General features: G+C 40.6%; 1 protein-coding gene and 1 long non-coding RNA gene across 2 annotated transcripts in view; one reads left to right on the top strand and one right to left on the bottom strand.

Annotated features, from left to right (window-relative positions):
- LOC116676607 (seizure protein 6-like) overlaps window positions 1-1,095 on the bottom strand; it is a 317,474-nt gene extending 316,379 nt beyond the window's left edge. Inside the window, 1 exon segment of the mRNA XM_032507601.1 lies at window positions 669-1,095. Coding sequence (XP_032363492.1) covers window positions 669-744 — 76 coding nt within the window. The 5' untranslated portion in view covers window positions 745-1,095.
- LOC116676769 (uncharacterized) overlaps window positions 1-18,323 on the top strand; it is a 614,404-nt gene that overhangs the window by 355,333 nt on the left and 240,748 nt on the right. The gene's annotated exons all lie outside the window — the stretch shown is intronic.

The following is an 18,323-nucleotide window of genomic DNA, read 5'->3' as shown; positions in this document are numbered from 1 at the left end:
TAGCATCACCCATGTATTGTAGCCTTCTCTATTTTGTCAGGGGATATGAATAATGCAGGGAGGCTGCAAAAAACAATATCAGCCATTCCACTACTGAGACAAGAGCGCCAGGAGATAGGCTGCATTCATATGGAGCACTTGTAGTTTTTTTTCTAACGCTGGAAAATGCCATTTTTATCAGTCTGTTTGCTTGCTTGAGTTTCCTTTTTTTCATCTTGAACATTAAAAACAAAAAACTGGAGGCAGGGATAACTAAACCATAGAAGCATCATATAAGAAGTTTTAACGGGTAATAGACAGGGATTTCCATTCTATAAAATGTGTTGTTATTATTGTTGACTTATAACTTTAAAAGCTTTGAGGACAGGTACTAAATGTGAGCTTTGCGTATATTATCTGACTGGAATGTAAGAAAAAATAGCACATCTCTGTTAGTGTTCAAGTGTTTGTGTTTTCCGAGGAAGAGCAGCCGTGTGAGCACATGGACGGACTGACAAAAGAAAACGGTGAAAACGCAAAGCTTCCCAGGCGAAAATAAAAAAAAACAGAAACTGCTCATTTTGGAGTAATGAGGTCGAGAGCTTTTCTGAACACTCTGAACACTAAACAATTATAAAAATAATAATAATAATAAAAAACAGGGAGTAAATATGTTTGACAATTCTTACCTTTGGCGCCTGTGTCGGTCACCGCCGCCCCAAAAACAAGCAGGAGAGGGAAATAATCTCTGATAGCATTCATCATGTTTCCCCCCCTCTGTTTTGCGCTTCTCGAGATTTGGGTAGCGAACGTCCTTGGGATCAACACTTTTCCTCTTGGCGCACTGAGATACGGAGAGCTCCGCCGAACACCGACTACACACACCGAGCGCTGCTCTCGGTGACTCCAGCCCGGGTCCGCTGTCTGAATGGATTCATTGACAGAGACGATGGGCTCTTGGTGTCGGTCCGCCAACACGACTACAGTCTACAGACTACGGAGATGTGTGACTCCAGTGGCTGAAGCCTGTGGACTGTAGAGCCGCTGACGCTGCTCTCTCTGCTCTCTCTGCGCTGGGAGGCTGTGCTTCAGGCTTTCAGCACCACGGACAGCTCCTAGCGTCGTCCGGCGGAACACACGGGAACCACATGAAGCTCAAAGTTTGGCACACACCAAACTAAAAAAAACATTACAATTGGCCTTTTAACTAGGCCAGGGGTTTTCAACGTTTTTCAAGCCAAGGAACCCTCAACAGAGAGTAAGACTGATCAGGGACCCCTTACTACATATATCGTATAAAATGAATTTGCATATCAACACTGGCTGACCTTACAAAAGTTTTAAAAGTGAGGCCGACCCCCACTAGAAGACCCCCTATCCTCACATTTTTTTTCTTTTTTGAAAAAGAAACAATGATGTGGCAGGGAAACCCCACATAGTTTAACCTGACAAACATATGTGGCAGTGATGTAAATGACGATGGCCACCCATTCCCACCCAGACAGTCAGGATTTCTTTTTGTTGATTACATTTTTAGTATCTAAAAACTTTTAAAAAGTAATAATTTGGAGGCAGTAACAACTAGTTTTAATGTTAAAACATACTTTGGGTGGCATGTTACCCCTGTAGATTGTGTATCTGTTGATGTTTTATTTGTGCTCTAATGGGTTTTATGTCTAATGGAGTGTCTGTATGTCATCTTTTCTGTTTTTTAATATTATAATTGCATCTCCCCTTGCGTAACTCATAAAGTTATATCCTTATAAAAATAAATGATAGTGGTTTTTGGTGTTTTGTTATATTTTCGCTCTTGTGATTGTTGAGTTTATTTTTAGCTTGTGTACTGTTTGTTACCTCGTTACCCTCTGTATTTAGCCTTTGTGTTCCCCTTGTCTGCTGTCAGATCATTGTACTGTAGTAGTTTTCTCTTGTGTCAGGTCTCCCTCGTGTTTCCTGTGTATTTGGATTTACGTACCTGCTCCTTACCTGTTTGTAAGACTCTTTTTGTTCAGATTAAATTTGTTTCATTTCAAACTGCTGCTATCTCCTCGCCTCTCTGCATTTGGGTCCAATCTGCAGTGCCGTTCCGTTACATAAACTGAATACTCTCAGAAAGGCATACATTTGTTTGCGTGTTTTGATACTATAATTTTTTTGTGTGCTGCTGTAACACTGTCATTTCCCATTTTTTGGGATCATTAAATATCTATCTATCTATCATCTATCTATCTACTGTGCATCATGCCAACTGCTATAAGTATGATTAATCAAATTTCTCATCTGTATCAGTGTCTCTGTTCCCAACCTGTTGGTCAACCTGCTGACCAACAGTCAGGTTCAAGTTTTTCCTCGCCACTGTTGCACCAAATGCTTGCTCTTGGGGGGGATTTTGTAAAATATAGAGTGTAGTCTAGACCTACGCTAGCTATAAAGAGTCCTGAGATAACTCCTGTTTTGATATCCATCCATCCATCCATCCATCTTCATCCGCTTATCCGGTATCGGGTCGCGGGGGCAGCAGCTCCAGTAGGGGACCCCAAACTTCCCTTTCCCGAGCCACATCAACCAGCTCCGACTGGGGGATCCCGAGGCGTTCCCAGGCCAGGTTGGAGATATAATCTCTCCACCTAGTCCTGGGTCTTCCCCGAGGCCTCCTCCCAGCTGGACGTGCCTGGAACACCTCCCTAGGGAGGCGCCCAGGAGGCATCCTTACCAGATGCCCGAACCACCTCAACTGGCTCCTTTTGACGCAAAGGATGACTGAGCTTCTAACGCTATCTCTAAGGGAGACGCCAGCCACCCTCCTGAGGAAACCCATTTCGGCCGCTTGTACCCTGTTTTGATCTGACACTATAAATACAATTGAATTATTTTCTTTCTTCTTCTCAGTATTCATGCAACCGTTGAGTGCCATTCATTTTTCCCAGTGATGGATATTCTGATGCTTTACTAATATAAAGTAAAAGCAGTAGTACCACATTATAAAAAATACAAGTAGAAAACATGCATTAAACACTGTACTTAAAGGGTAACTACCGTTTTATCAACCATTTGTTACTCAATGATTTAACAGTAGCTACCAGTCTGTTCACCAGTAACTAATCATTAGTGCTTAAATCAGAGTCAATCAGTAACTAATCATGAACTAACCAATTGTTACTCATTTATTCCTCATTTGTTCCTAAGTAACATTTTTGTGTCCCGTATTATAAAGTGTTGCCACTTAAGCTATCTAAAGTAAAAATACCCATCCTTTATATTTTTTAAAGGTCCACATGTCGTAATCTTCATCATGCAATATCGCCCATTTATAATGTTCATTTAATATAATGACATGTTAGTTTTTTAAAGGTCACATTGGATCATTGAGGTGCTGGGGGGTAAACTGTTGCGTATCAGGAGTGTTTAGTATGCCATTAAAATTCATACCTTAAGACAAATACTATCGAATGGGTGGCGATCTTTAATGCAATATGCACATGTTCTGTTGCTATCCAGTTACATTACAAGCTTATCCTGGTCTCCTGGAGGCTGCTGTTCTGTGTGTCAAGTTAGCTATTTCTCTGCTCCTAGAGAAAGATTTTATGATTAGTTATCATGCCACTGTAGGCAGTAGAGTTTTACTGGCTCCGCACCATGGATCAAAATCAAGCTCGTAGTAGCCAGCACTCTACTAGTGGGGTCGCAATTCTGTTAGATGATCGACAGCGGGTGAGTAAAATTAATTAATCATATGCATATGCAAGACAATGTCAGACTCAGTAGTTTTCTCTGGACCCCTGCCAAATCTGATCAGCGATGACATGTACAGCCGCATGTCATCCTTCCACCGCTGGTTGTCAGGGTGGTGCCCAGCTAATGATGTGGGCTACGTAGATAACTGGAGTGCATTCTGGGGAAAGCCTGGTCTAATTAGGAGAGATGGCATTCATCCCACTTTGGACGGAGCCGCTCTCATCTCTCAATCTGACCGAATCGGCCATGAACCATGACAACCCAAGTCTGATATTAGTAATTAAAGGTGCAGTGCAATGCGCTCCTCTGTGCTTCCAAAGGGTCAGTCACCCCCTCGTAGTCTAATAACCTTGATAACGACTCTGAGAATTCAGAGAAAAATTTAGAATATGGTCCTGAGCTCAGTAAAAAACAACAAATATAATAAGGAGTTCTCGCCATTTACTGCTCACTAACTGAGGCAGATTTGTGATATCTGGCTTTGATTTGGTAAATAAATATTGGTATCAAAACATCCCTACGTGTCTGTATTGTTGACACAGGAAGTGTCTGTGTGTGTGTGTTTGTGTGTGTTGTGTGTGTGTGTGTGTGTGTTGGTGTTGCTTTGTCTGAGCCATGGGTGAAGTTGAAGCTACTACAGGGTCAGGCGCCGCTGGGGTTCTTCGGTCAAACACGTCTGTGAGAAATCCTGACAGTCTGCAGAGAATGAAGATGAAGGTGAGTATGTTTAAATGCACACAAATATACATATTCCCAATATAACAATACAAGTCATGCAAACAGTATATTCGATTTGGACATTCAGAATAAGGCCTTTTTTTCTCCAAATATAACATTCTCCGATTAAAGGAGAACTATGTTTACGTTGATCTTGATCGCTATAAATATGCGAGGACTGTCAATAGAAAAAACAAAAACAAAAACAAATTGCTGCTAGCAAACTGGAGTAGCTGCAGCTATGTCTTGGAGCTTCCGCTTAGCTAATACAGCAGTGGTTGGGCCAGTTTTTGAGTGCCTTTGTGCCTATTAACAGACACAAAATGTAATCAGGGTTACTGGCGTACACCGCTCCTTGCGACCGTGCGTTTGTGCAGGAAACTCAGACACTTCTAACCGTCATCAATGAAAAGGGAACTCCCTGCTGAGTTCAATGATACCTCACACAAGACTCTACCTTAAATGGGTCAGCAGTAATGAAAGGGGGCGTGGCTTAAGCATAGGGGGCGGGCCACACATCACCAATGAAGATGGAACTACGTCATACATTTCATTATATGTGAAAGGGGGCGTGGCCGAATTATAGGGGGCGGCTCAGTATCACATGTAGACCACACATTTGAAGTTTCGTGTAAATCAATGATGTTTGTCATATAAGGCGGATTTCCTGTTGCCAGTTGGTGGCGCTATCTCCAAAAGTCCATATTGGCCTGTAGGTGTCCTCAGGCCTGGACTCTTGGTGTTTGTGGGAAATTTCAAGCAGATACGACAACGTACAATGTAGTTACAGCCACTTTCTCCTTCATCGCTAAACACTCAAAATGGCTGCCATGCCACGCCCACACCGTTTGACAAAATTTTTTTCTTTTCATAACTTTTCATCAGTTAAGGTCGTTAGATGATTCAGACTAAATTTAAAGTCGATCTGATGAAATCTCTAGGAGGAGTTTGTTAAAGTATAGCACCTTATCTTTTAGGCCTACTTCCTGTTGCCACTAGGGGGCGCTATGACTTTGAGCCAATAGCGGCGTGTAGATGTTGTCAGGGGCGGACTCTGATGAATCCTGAAAAGTTTCATCATCATCATCATCATCACTTTATTTATAAAGCGCTTTCACATCAGCAGTAGCTGAACAAAGTGCTGTACATGAAGGCAGCAAAACACAGATAAAAATAACAATCATAATATCATAAAATAATAAACTGGGGGTGAAGATCTACCCAATAACACTATATGAAAAACAGATAAGATCAAGTCTCAGTTTGGGTTGAAAGCCAAAGTGTAGAAATGAGTTTTAAGAAGAGTTTTAAAAATCGGTATTGAGGAAGCCTGACGAATGGTCAAGGTAAGGCATTCCATAACTTAGGAGCACAAACAGAAAAGGCCCTGTCCCCTCTAAGCTTCCGCTGGATCGGGGACGACCAGGAGCAACTGGTCAGCCGACCGGAGTGGACGGGAGGGAGTGTAGCGGTTGAGTAGCTGAATAAATAAGACGGGGCAAGACCGTTTAAAGCTTAAAAGTAATCAAGAGGATTTTAAAATGGACTCTAAAATGCACAGGCAGCCAGTGAAGTGAAGCCAGGACGGGAGTGATGTGTTCTCTCTTCCGGGTTCCAGTCAAAACCGTGCAGCAGCATTCTGGACTAGCTGCAGACGTGCGAGTAGGGATTTACTGAGTCCAAAAATACAGGGAATTACAGTAATCAGCCGTAAAGAAATGAAGGCATGGATTACGGTTTCTAACTGCTGCCTGGAAAGGAAAGGTTCACCTTTACCACTGATTTACACCGATTTCAAACCAATCGGACAATGTACACTCAAGTTACACCCACTTCCTGTTTTGATAAAGAAAACGCACAAAATGGCCGCCCCGCACGGCCATGCCCTATGACCAAAAGTTTTCTTTTAATAATTCTTAATTGTTACTTCAGAAAGTAACTAATGTGTTACTTTAAAATATTAAAACATTTTAAATGCTCAAATGTGACCCAGTCCACACCTCTTTAATGGAACTTAAAATACATGTGCATGTTCAATTATTTCTGATAAATCTGAATATTATAATGAAATGGACACTTAATACAATACATTATTAACAGAAACAATGTACACACATCTAAACAATTTTAATGTTGCTGTGGGACAAAGTGAGGCCAGCCTCAAATCAGATGCCATGTCTGTTGATATTATGTCTAGTGGATCAATACATATAACAACATAGATGTTTTGGAACTTTTGATATTTATTGCCACTCACCAGACCACAACTGGGCAAAATTAATTAATGCTTGTTAAACACTATAGCAAAATAAATAACAAATATATACACTCTTTGTAGTGTAAAATAACATAAGTGGCATGATGTTTATTCTTTTGCGCTGGTGTGTGCGTCGAGCCGGCGTGTGTGAGTGTGTGTGGATGTGTGTGTGTGTGTGTGTGTGTGTGGGTAATAGAGCAAGGGATAAGTGAGAAAGTGACAGCGACGGAGCGAGTAGCCACTCTAAAGTCAGTGTTTCTGACCACGGTGGAAAATCTTTAACTGGAAAAGTCCCCCCTCCCCCCCCTCGATTTAATAACACCATACCTGTCTCTCATTGATCAACTTGCTGGTGTTGTTCGTTGTGTCTGACTATGCGTGCTTAACACCTGCACAACTCTACCTCTGATTGGTTTACTATGATATTTTACTCAACCTCAGCCAATTTATGCGCTTGTCTCAGCCCACTAACCAAGGAAGAAAGAAAGTCTTTGCCTCTCGGCTCAGCGATTAAGTTGGTCTGAAGAAAAAACAGCTTCAATTATAGTAACGCGCCACATGTTTTGGCAGTAACGGCAACAGCATTATTAAAATGGGAAGAGTAATCAATTAGATTACTTGTTACTGAAAAACGTAACGCAGTTAGTAACGTTAGTCTTGACTCTTGTTGTCCACGGCAAATGAAATGGTTAATCCGGCTCTGCTTGGTGTGATAATGTAATGTTAGTATTGCAGTGTTTCTTCTAGATTTGATCTGCTACTGTTAGCTACCTACCGTTACCTTGAAACCATCCAGACGGTGCCGTGCGTACCTGAAACCGGTGATTTAACGGCTCCGCTCTTTTTACACACAGTTTAACAACAACACGCTGAGTGATCATTACTAGCTACGTAGCTAGTATCCCACTGTAAGGTTGAGGATGGCCTCATATAATATTCACACTTCTCTAGTACATAGATACATGTACAGTGGCTTGAATAAGTTTACACACTCATGCTAAAGTTGATTAAAAAGAGGAATAAAAAAACATCTTTTGGAAATTGATCTTAATGCAATAATTCAAAAAAATTTGGAAAATCCCACCTTTTAAGGACACTAATTTCTTTGTGAATAAATAATATATAGTAAATAAATAAATGTCCTTCCTTAAAATACAGGGGGCATAAGTATACATACCCCTATGTTAAATTCCCATAGAAGCAGGCAGATTTTTGTTATTAAAGGCCAGTTATTTCATGGATCAGGATACTATGCATCCTGGCAAAGTTCCCTTTAGCATGGGTGTGTAAACTTTTCAATTCAAGTCACTGTATGTCTTGGCTATTTTTCAGGCAGGTGCCTGTGCGCTGTCAGTCTTCTGGGTTAAAATGGAATTACAGGTTGTCGTTGTTACTGTCTCAGATTTTGATCAAACCTTGGATATATCAAGAATGTGTCCCACTTTCTCACTTTTTACGATGTCTGTGTTGATTTATTTCGGACTTTTTTGTTGTTTTCCCCTACATTTCTGTCACTTTTTTTCAGGGTTCTTAAATGTTTTTTTTTCTTAAAATAGTATGAAATTAAAACACCCACCTCCAATGAAAATAGTGAACGGATCCTTTATTTAACTTGTGAGGAGCGTTGTATGGAACCATCTACGTTTTTTTTTTTTACAATTTGGTTGAAGTAAACTCAAATTTCTGATTTAGAAACTTTTTAAAAATGGGTCAAATTTGACCCCAAAGACAGCAGGAGGTAAGATAATTATTTTCTTTGGATGACCAATGCGTACCTGCGGACAAAAACCTATATTTAGTATATTATAATTAACATATAATATAATTTGTGCCAATTTATATTTTGGGGGTTTAGGATGGAAATGAGCGTTTCCCTGATTTATACATCAAACTATATTACACATGACTGTAGTGCAACTTAACATTTAAACAACAATAGACTAGCTCAACTAAACCAAATTAATTCACCAGTAACTAACTAGATTAATTAAAGAAAACCACAAACAATGTCCTGGTTTTATGCTCACGGCAAACAAGCCCCCAACCTGTTATGATCGGCTCACAGGCCACAACAAAAGAGGGAGATGCACAACATATAATAATAAAGTGACATTTATTAAATGATGATGCAAACAAACTGTTTACATATAGCTGGGGCTATTTACCCATAACTGGGACAGTGGTTGACGGGGATCAGGGTGTTTCCACTCATCGATGGGCCTGCATGCCGCGTCTCTGGGGCCCACTGCTGCTCCGAGATTCTGTACAACTTAGCCTGGAACCACAAGGGACCAGTTACCATTTGTGCCACGGGGAGGCGTGTACCAGGTCTTGGCAGTTGAGAGGCTATGTACCGGCGGAGGAGGCTTACACACCCGGCTCCTCTTTCCGCCCCTGAAAACAAAGGGCTGTCCGGAGGCAGTAGCTGGAAGCAGAGAGTGGGGAGCAGAAGCAACATGTAGCATGTAGCATGCACTGCCTACAAGCTCTACTACTCAAACACTACTGCATCACACCTTTTAATAGCATCAAGAAGTTTTGAAAAGTTCCAAAAAAAATCTTTAAAAACTTTAAGAAAAGCATCAAAAGGACGCCAAAAAGAGTTGATTAATCGGTTTGAGTCATTTTTAATAAAAAACAAGTTTTCAAGTTTTAATCCCTTTTGCCAACGCTTTTGTGGTGCTTTTTCCATGTTTCTGGCATATTTTCAGACTTTTTGTGCACTTTTTTTGACACTTTTCAGTGCTTATTTTCAGCACTTTTTCCCCCAAAGTTTTTATTTCACACATGATGAAAACAAATGCTATGTTTTAAACTTTTGATAACAAGTGAAGTTTCACAAACACTTTCTTGGCCATTTCGAGAGAAACTGCCCTTTAATAAGGCGATAGTCTCGCTGCTGACTCCTCCTGTTTGGATCTAGCGCTTGTATTTTTTGTTCGTTCTGATTGGTCTCTTTCTGCCACAGTTCTGTGAACCTGACTCCTGCTGCCACTTCACTCCTGCTACCCACCATTCCTGCTCTCTACACTGGCTCTCCGGACTATTGGACAGAGACACTTGGACATTACGGTACCACTCCCGCTCTGTATCCTGGATCTGAAATCCGATGGATTTGGACTTTGCCTTTTCCCTTTTGTATTCCTGAACTTGGACATTGGACAGCAGTGGAGAGCAGTGGAGCAGAGTTACAGGAGTAGCTACCACCAGGCTCAGGAGCAGCCAGCTATCGTAGTATTAGTGTTGTCTTTTACTGGTTTTAAAGGCTGCATTAAAGTAAACTGCTTGGAAATTCAGGAGCAGCCAGCTACCACCAGGCCCAGGTGCAGCCATCTGCATATTGAGTTCCTGATTTCCTGTTACCAGTATCTGCGTGGTGCCGTCCCCAACCCTGTGAAGCAACAATGAAGAAAAAGAGGGATTCAGAGCCACAAGACAGCAGCGGAACTCGGAGGAGAAAATTAAAAATTAAGTATCTGTTCATGGCTAAGCTCACTCCAGGATGTACATCCTGTTTTTATCTGAGCCAGAAGATTGCTGATCTTGAGGGGAGAGTCTCTGTCCTGCGCCAAATAAGGAAGGTCAAGAAAACAACGTCACCTGTCCCTGGCTCAGTACTTCCACCTCTGAGCCTCTGGTGTTGAAACCACAGTCGGTTTACACTACTGAGCCTTGGCCCAGGCTAGGTGATACAAATGGCCTGGTCTGTTCCACGCCCTCTGCACCGCCCCAGGATGCTTGGATCGCTGTAGAGAGACAAAATTACTCCAGAAAATGGAATCGTTCAGATGTTTGTGAGGTTCTTCAACTGGGGAAGAGATTGAACTGGAGGAACCCACCTCCAATTTGCCACTGCTGCAGTCTCAGCCCTTACCCTCCGTCAGACCTAGGGTCTCTGTGGGTATCCCCCCTAAACCTACTAGGAGGCTGATCACACGGGAGAGGCCCCGCCATCAACCTAAAAATCCCATCTGCAACCTGTCTGTTCTTGTGGTGGGCTCGTCCATGGTCCGGAATGTTTCAATTAGAAATGCTGAAACTTACTGTTATCCTGGATCTAGGATCCTTGACGTAAACTTTATACTGCCGTTGCTCATCAGGAACAACCCGCCTCTTCAACTGTCCTTGTCCATGTTGGATCAAATGACATTAAGCTCCAGCAGTCTGAGAAACTAAGGGATTATTTTAAAACATTGATAAAAACGCTGGAATCTGAAAAGCAGTGGGTTATTTCCGGCCCATTTCCATCACCACGCTACACGGATATGGTCTTCAGTTGTACACGCCAACTACACATTTGGCTACAGAGTTACTGCTGTTTGAAAGGAGTTCCTTTTGTGGATAACTTTTTAGTGTTTACAAATCGACCAGGACTATTTCTTTGGGATAATAAAAGGTGTGGCTCCAACATTCTCTCAACAAACAAGTCTCTGACTCTCGCTTCATGCAGAGCCTTCACTACCTGATGTGTACTATCTCAGAGGTCGGATTTTTGGGAGTACTCAGCCCGTGTTTAATGCTCCTCTCCCAGTTTCATTAATCACTTCCTCATTTGCTAGTATAAAACAAACTAAAACTAAAAACCTCTCTGCACTTCCTAAATTATTTTCCACTCACCGTATTGTGAATAGGTCCTCTCGCATGCAGAGAGGTATTGCTAGTTGTAATCTTGTCCCAATAAAATTAAGCCCATCGTTCATCTAGCGCTGCTTTAAGGCCCAACCTGGTTTCTCCATCTGATAGGCATTCACTTAAAAATGGCATTGGAATAATTCTTTTGAACGCTAGAAGCCTGATCCAAAAGTTGGACTTTATTGAAATTATGGTCACTCAATCAAATGCTGACTTACTGGTTGTATCTGAATAATGGCTGTGTAATTCTGTTTTATTTTTTATTTGTTTGTTTACAATATGTTTAGAGCTGATAGAATTGGCAGAAGGCAAGGCAAGGCAAGGCAGCTTTATTTGTATAGCACATTTCAGCAACAAGGCAATTCAAAGTGCTTTACACAAAATCAGTTAAACAGATAAAACACAAGTAAAAACAGTTAAAAATCACAAGCATTAAAAACCGGTAAAAACCATGAATAGACAGTTAAAAACAAAAAGAAACATAAAACACAAGAATAAAATTTACAGTGCAGCATAAGAAATTTAAAGAAATGATTAGTCATTTAAAGAAAGGCAGCATCAATAGAAGGTCTTCAGCCTTGATTTAAAAGAACTGAGAGTAGCAGCGGATCTACAGGTTTCTGGGAGTTTATTCCAGATATGAGGACATAGAAACTGAAAGCTGCTTCACCCTGTTTAGTTTCTGACTCTGGGGACAGAAAGCAGACCTGTCCCAGATGACTGAGAGGTCTGGGTGGTTCATAGTGTAGTAGCAGATCAGCAATATATTTTGGACCTAAACCGTTAAGTGATTTATAAACTAGCAAGAGTACTTTGAATCAATTCTTTGAGACACAGGAAGCCAGTGTAAAGACTTCAGAACTGGAGTGATGTGATCCAGTCTCTTGGTCTTAGTGACCAGAAGTGGTGGAATCGTGATTTATGTAAAATACTGCTTCAATACTTCTGCGTACATGTCAACCTCTGTCCCAAACCAATATGAATGTCTAGTTTTGAATGTGGTATTTGAAAATAGCGCTCATTTAACTCTAGCAGGGGTATATCGCCGCCCCCTTGATATTTTGTCTAATTATGCAAACTCAGAATTACTGATTTTGGGAGATTTTAACCTGGATTGGATTTCACTGGTATCTTCACTGGATTAATTAAAAGGCATTTGTAATGAGCTAAATCTAACTCAGCTGATAAAGCCAACCTGTCCCAACTTAAAGAACACAGAAAGATCTACTCCATTAGACATTATTCTAACTAATACCCCCATAAATACACAGCCAGTGGGTTTTTTGCAAATGATATCAGTGACCACTGCCCTATTGCTTGTATTAGATACCAGCCTGAAAACGCTCAGGCCCCCGTATAATCTCTAAGAAAAATTTTAAACATTTCTTGCAGCAAGCTTTTATTCTTGACTTAAATCACTCTGAGCTTTTATCCACATGCTGCTATCTGGACCCAGTTTTAGCCCTTGCTTTTTTCTCTTTGATTTTTACAGAGTTGTCTTGTAAACATGCTCCGCTCAACAACCTCAGAGTTAAAAATCTGACTAATCTAAGTCTTTTTCTGAAAAAGAATCAAGCCTGGGCCTTAGTGAGGAAAACAGGTGCCCCAGCTGATTTGCTGTTTTATAGGCAACTGAGAAACAAGTGTACTGCAGCTGTCAAAAGAGCTAAATCAAACTACTTTCTAAGTGCTATGACAGACTCTGCAGAGATCCTGCAAAATTTAGGAAAACCGTTAACTCACTTAAACAGAGAAATTATACTGTCTTTACAGCTGCCCTGTGCGCCATTGACACCAAGAAATCCTTGGCGCTGACAATCTAGATACATTTTTACTCAACTGTGCACTGCACTTCTCATTGCTAGTCCAGTAACACACGTCTTCAATTTGACCTTAAGTACGGAAAATATCCCTATGGTGTGGAAATCAGCTTTTGTTTGACCACTGCATAAGGGAGGTGACTGTAGTAATTTAGATAACTATCGACCCATCTATAGGCTCCCCTTTTTGGCAAAGATCTTAGAATCTTTAGTCAGCAAACAGTTACAAACTTTTATTTCTGCAAACATGTATTCTTTGCATCAATCAATCTGGTTTTAGATCCAAACACAGTACCACATCCTCCACTATGCTTGTTGTGAATGATACTGCAAATGCCTTAGATGATAGAAAATACTGTGCTGTGTTTGTTGATTTGTCAAAAGCCTTTGACACTGTAGACTACGCTATCCTTTTTAACCAACTATCTGCTTTAGGATTGGGTTCTGATGCCTGCCGATGGTTTAAAAACTATCTTCAAGAGAGAACTCAGGCGGTCATGGTTGATAGTGTAACAGTTCCCTTACTCACCCGGCAAGGGAAAAGTACAACGCATAAAAATTTAGGTAATGGGCGGATCCCTGAAATCTACAAAAGAAAAGCTATAGTCTAGTCCTACCTACTTTATTTAAACAACACCTGAACACCCTCAACACCACAAACACCCTAATTGCCTTTATGTTGGCTCAATAAACATGTCAATAAAACAAAAAGAAGATCATCGAATATAACTGCATCTATTAGAAACACCACGAATTAAACATCGGGCACACCCACTCTATACAAATATATTAAAGCACTCAAAGAATCCCACACATTTAAATACGTTTCCCCCCAAACACCCCAATATCCCAACAAAACAAATTAATTCAGTAAACTTAAACTTAAATAGTCCGGATCCAGAAAAGCCCCCATAGAGAAGCGTGAAGCCGCAGTTAATTACTGTCCACACGGGCAACTTACGCAACCTTGTCATGGTCCGTTCAGCTCCAGGGTCGCTGCAGTAGTCCCGAGGAGAAATCCCAACTTTTAATCCACCAAAAAAGATATGCAGAGTCCGATTAATCAGCTGATGATGATTTTGTCACAACCCAGTGTCATTTTATAGATGCATCAATTAGATGCATCAATTAGTCAAACGAAGGGAATAATACACCAAATTCAGACCATACACAATCCGTGATACTAATCCAGGCCTCTGATAACACAGCTTATATATTTTATCTACATGGAAAAAACAACAATACACTCATGCATACATAAAATAGCCAGTACCGAAGATGGACATCGGCAACCATTATAATGGGGTCAAGTCCGAACACTTACACTTGCCTAAAGGGGTACCACAGGCTTCAATACTTGACCCTCTATTGTTCTCACTGTATATTAACACTATTGGTGATGATATCAGACATTGTAAATTCCATTTACACGCAGATGACACAGTGGTGCATTCGAACAGCTGACCTGGCATTTCTGCAGTTACTGTTACTGATTTTAAAATACTACAGGGGTCACTTTTACAGCTTAAACTTGTTTTTAATGTTAAGAAAACAAATGTTATGTTTTTCTTAAGATCTAAACTTTCAGTTAAAAACACTCTTGCAATTACTAGTTTGGATAGTATTCAAATTGAGCAAGTCCCTGCATATAAATACTTAGGTGTATGGTTAGATGATAGGCTCTCCTTTAAAAAACATATTACTGAATTAGGAAAAAAGATAAAACTCAAGTTAGGGTTCCTTTATAGAAACAGGGCTTGTCTGTCGTCTGTGAAGAGAAAGCAAATTGTTCATGCTACTGTTTTATCAGTTTTAGATAACTGTGATATTATTTCTATGCATGTTTCAGCTATCACATTAAGATCACTGGATGCTATTTACCATTGTGCACTAAGGTTTATCACGGGGGATGGTCACAACACTCATCACTGTACCCTTTACCCAGGCCCGGCCCTAAACAATTTGGTGCCCTAGGCAAGATTTTAGGTGGCGCCCCCTTGCATCACTGTACAGTTAACTGATGTTAAAACTAACAGATAGCGCTCGCTATTTATTGATTAGCCAACTATGTCATGCTAACGGCTGATGCTATTATCAATCATTGTTCTGCAACAGCAAAATATTATCATTATCATCATCACCTTTACTGTACATGTACCTCTGTCTTTGTCACGTTTTTCCTCCTCTACTTTTCTTTTTTTCCTCCCCTGGGCACCAGACAGTTTAGGACGCTTGACATTATGAGATTTAGATGCAGGTAAAAGAAGTCGGGCTTGTTTTTTAATTAAGGTGACGTTATATTAAGGTGACCAGATTTCTCAGACAAAATCCGGGGACATTTTCAGCTCAGAAGCGTATTTACCTCCAAAACAGTAATGTTTTTATTTTTGTAAAACTTAAAACGGGGACACTAGACCTAGAGCTGTTCTCATTAGGGGCTGAGCCCCCCCCCCCAAGGTATCATCCTAGACCCACCCCTGCTGCTAGTTCCTACTCCACTCCACTACACCTCAAGATAGAAAGTCCTAATATTTCAAGATAAAAATCCATCCTTATATTTCAAGATAAAAGTCCTAATATTTCAAGATAAAAAGTCCTAATATTTCAAGCTAGAAAGTCCTTATATTTCAAGATAAAAAATCCATCCTTATACTTCAAGATAAAAAGCCCTAATATTTCAAGATAAAAAGTCATAATATTCAAAGATAGAAAGTCTTAATATTTCAAAATATAAAGTCCTAATAGTCCTAATATTTTAAGTTAGAAAGTCCTAATATTTCAAGATAGAAAGTCCTAATATTTCAAGATAGAAAGTCCTAATATTTCAAGATAGAAAGTCCTTATAGTCCTAATATTTCAAGATAGAAAGTCTCAATATTTCATAATGTTGTAATGTTTACTGAACTACTGACAGCTTTTGCTTTACTGCTCAAGGCTTGTTTCTGGAACAGCTCATTGAGAATCAGATACAATAAAAACTACTGAGGACATATTTTCCTTTGACATTGATGCAGTATTAAAGAAGATCGCTAGTTAAGTTAATGGGATAATTGTCCAGCTTGTATTTACGTTCATAAAAGTGCTTGTTTAGCTGCTAACAGACTCAGATTAATATTCTAAGTGTCTGACAACATTATGGAAAGGATTTCTAAGGAGGTCGACCTTTCTGTTAAAGATTAAGATCCTTTTTAAAACATAAAAGTCCGCGAAATTGCGTTCGCTAAACGCACCAGACTCCATGTAAATAACCAGTGATTTTTAACATCGTAAAATACGGCTTCTAAAACATCTCTGAGCACCGCTGGCTCTGGCTGTCTGGAGCCTGTGTTGGGTGTGCGATTATCGGCTACGTTTTTTCTTTCATTCCAACTTCGGGTCTTTCAGTCACAGTGAAAACCGGGGACATTTCCGGGGACAGATCCAGCCGGGGACAGGTAGCCAAAATAAGGGACTGTCCCCGGAAACCGGGGACGTCTGGTCACCCTACGTTACAGGTACAGCACAGGCCGGGCGCCCCCTGGTGGTTTGCGCCCTTAGCATTTGCCTATACTGCCTAAGCCACAGGCCGGCCCTGCCTTTACCAACATATGGGTTGGGCCCCTTTATCTGTGAGGCGAGACCAACATGCTCTCTTGTTTATTTACAAAGCACTTCTTTAAAAAAACCTCCATGTATACCATCTCACCCACATTTTAACACCAGATCACAGATGTGGATGACATTAGAAACGCCTGCAGTCTTCACAGATCTAGGTATTCAATGCTTTTGCACCATTTATTTGGAACAAACTGCAGCTTAAACTTAAGCTAGATACTCTGGTGTCCCTTGCCCATTTAAAAAATGTTATTGAGGATCATTATTAGGGGTGATCCGAATACTCGGCTGAAACGAGTATCCGGTACGGATAAAGCAGTTTTGCCGAGTACAAGTATTATACGAGTAATATGAGTCAATATCCGTGCTCGGATTGAATAAAACTCCTCAACTGGCCGCGCAGCGTTCTGTGATAATCACAGCGCCCCCCGCCTACAAACCCGCTCGGATCAATCACACACACACAGAACAATGGAGAAATGCTCTCTCTCTCTCTCTCTCTCTCTCTCTCTCTCTCTCTCTCTCTCTCTCTCTCTCTCGTTCGCTTGCTCCCGCTCCGTCAGTCGGGTCTGCGGATCTGTTCCGTTAACGTTTAGGGTTTCTTCAGCTTCAGCTTTTTTTTTTAACTTCGGTTTGTAGTCCTTACATAGTAACATACTTACATAGTAGATTTCTGGTGAACGTGGGTTTCAGACATGCTGCTTGAATGCAACTCCCGTTGCGTCTCTGCCATCGGAGATTTCTTTTTTTTTACTGTCAGCTGCCCCCCGCCCCCCCGCCCCCTCTGTCTCTGTGTCTCTCTCTTACTCACACACACACACACACACACACACACACACACACAACACACACACACACACAGACACATATACCTTGTGTGGAAATAAAGAAATTAAAAAAATAAAAAAGAACCAAAAACAAAAACAATCACACTGATCATAAAAAAATTAAAAGTTAAAAAAAGAAAGTTATATTGAGTATGAAAACTCTTGTTCATTACATTTTACTTCATAATTGCGACCCATGTGTTGTATTCATTGTTGCAAAACGTACTGTATATAGTTTATTTGTTACCATGACAACACCATTGATCTGAAGCTCGATGCTGTCATGTAAATAGTTTTCAAATCAGCAATAAATATAAATTTTTTTGATCAACTCATATCAATTGCATGCTTAAATAACATACCGGTTAAAGCCCCGCACACTTCAAGACCACCTGACCCACTTCCGGGTTAAATCTGACCACTTCCGGTTTAGGCCCCGCCCAGTCCGAGTACGGATCCGGATACAGATAATTCATGTGGTAAACAGATACAGATACAGATACAGATAATGCTGTACTCACTCATCCCTAATCATTATGATGTTGTCTGTTTTTGTTGAATTCAATGTTTGTTTTGTTTTTACTTGTTTTTAATGTTTCTGACCTCCCTTGTTTGTGTATGTTTGAAAAACTGTACTTGTTGAGATGTTTACACAGGGCACAGCCGTAAAAGAAATCAAGGTCTCAGTCTGTTTTCCCTGTTAAAAAAATAAAAATAAACTTCTTTTTATTCTTTTAAAGTCAATAAGGGAGCACGTACACT

This window comes from Etheostoma spectabile, chromosome 3 (assembly GCF_008692095.1).
Source record: "Etheostoma spectabile isolate EspeVRDwgs_2016 chromosome 3, UIUC_Espe_1.0, whole genome shotgun sequence".
NCBI classification, from domain to species: Eukaryota; Metazoa; Chordata; class Actinopteri; order Perciformes; family Percidae; genus Etheostoma; species Etheostoma spectabile.
The sequence above is the reverse complement of the archived record's forward strand: the minus strand, read 5'-3'. Positions and strand labels throughout refer to the sequence as shown.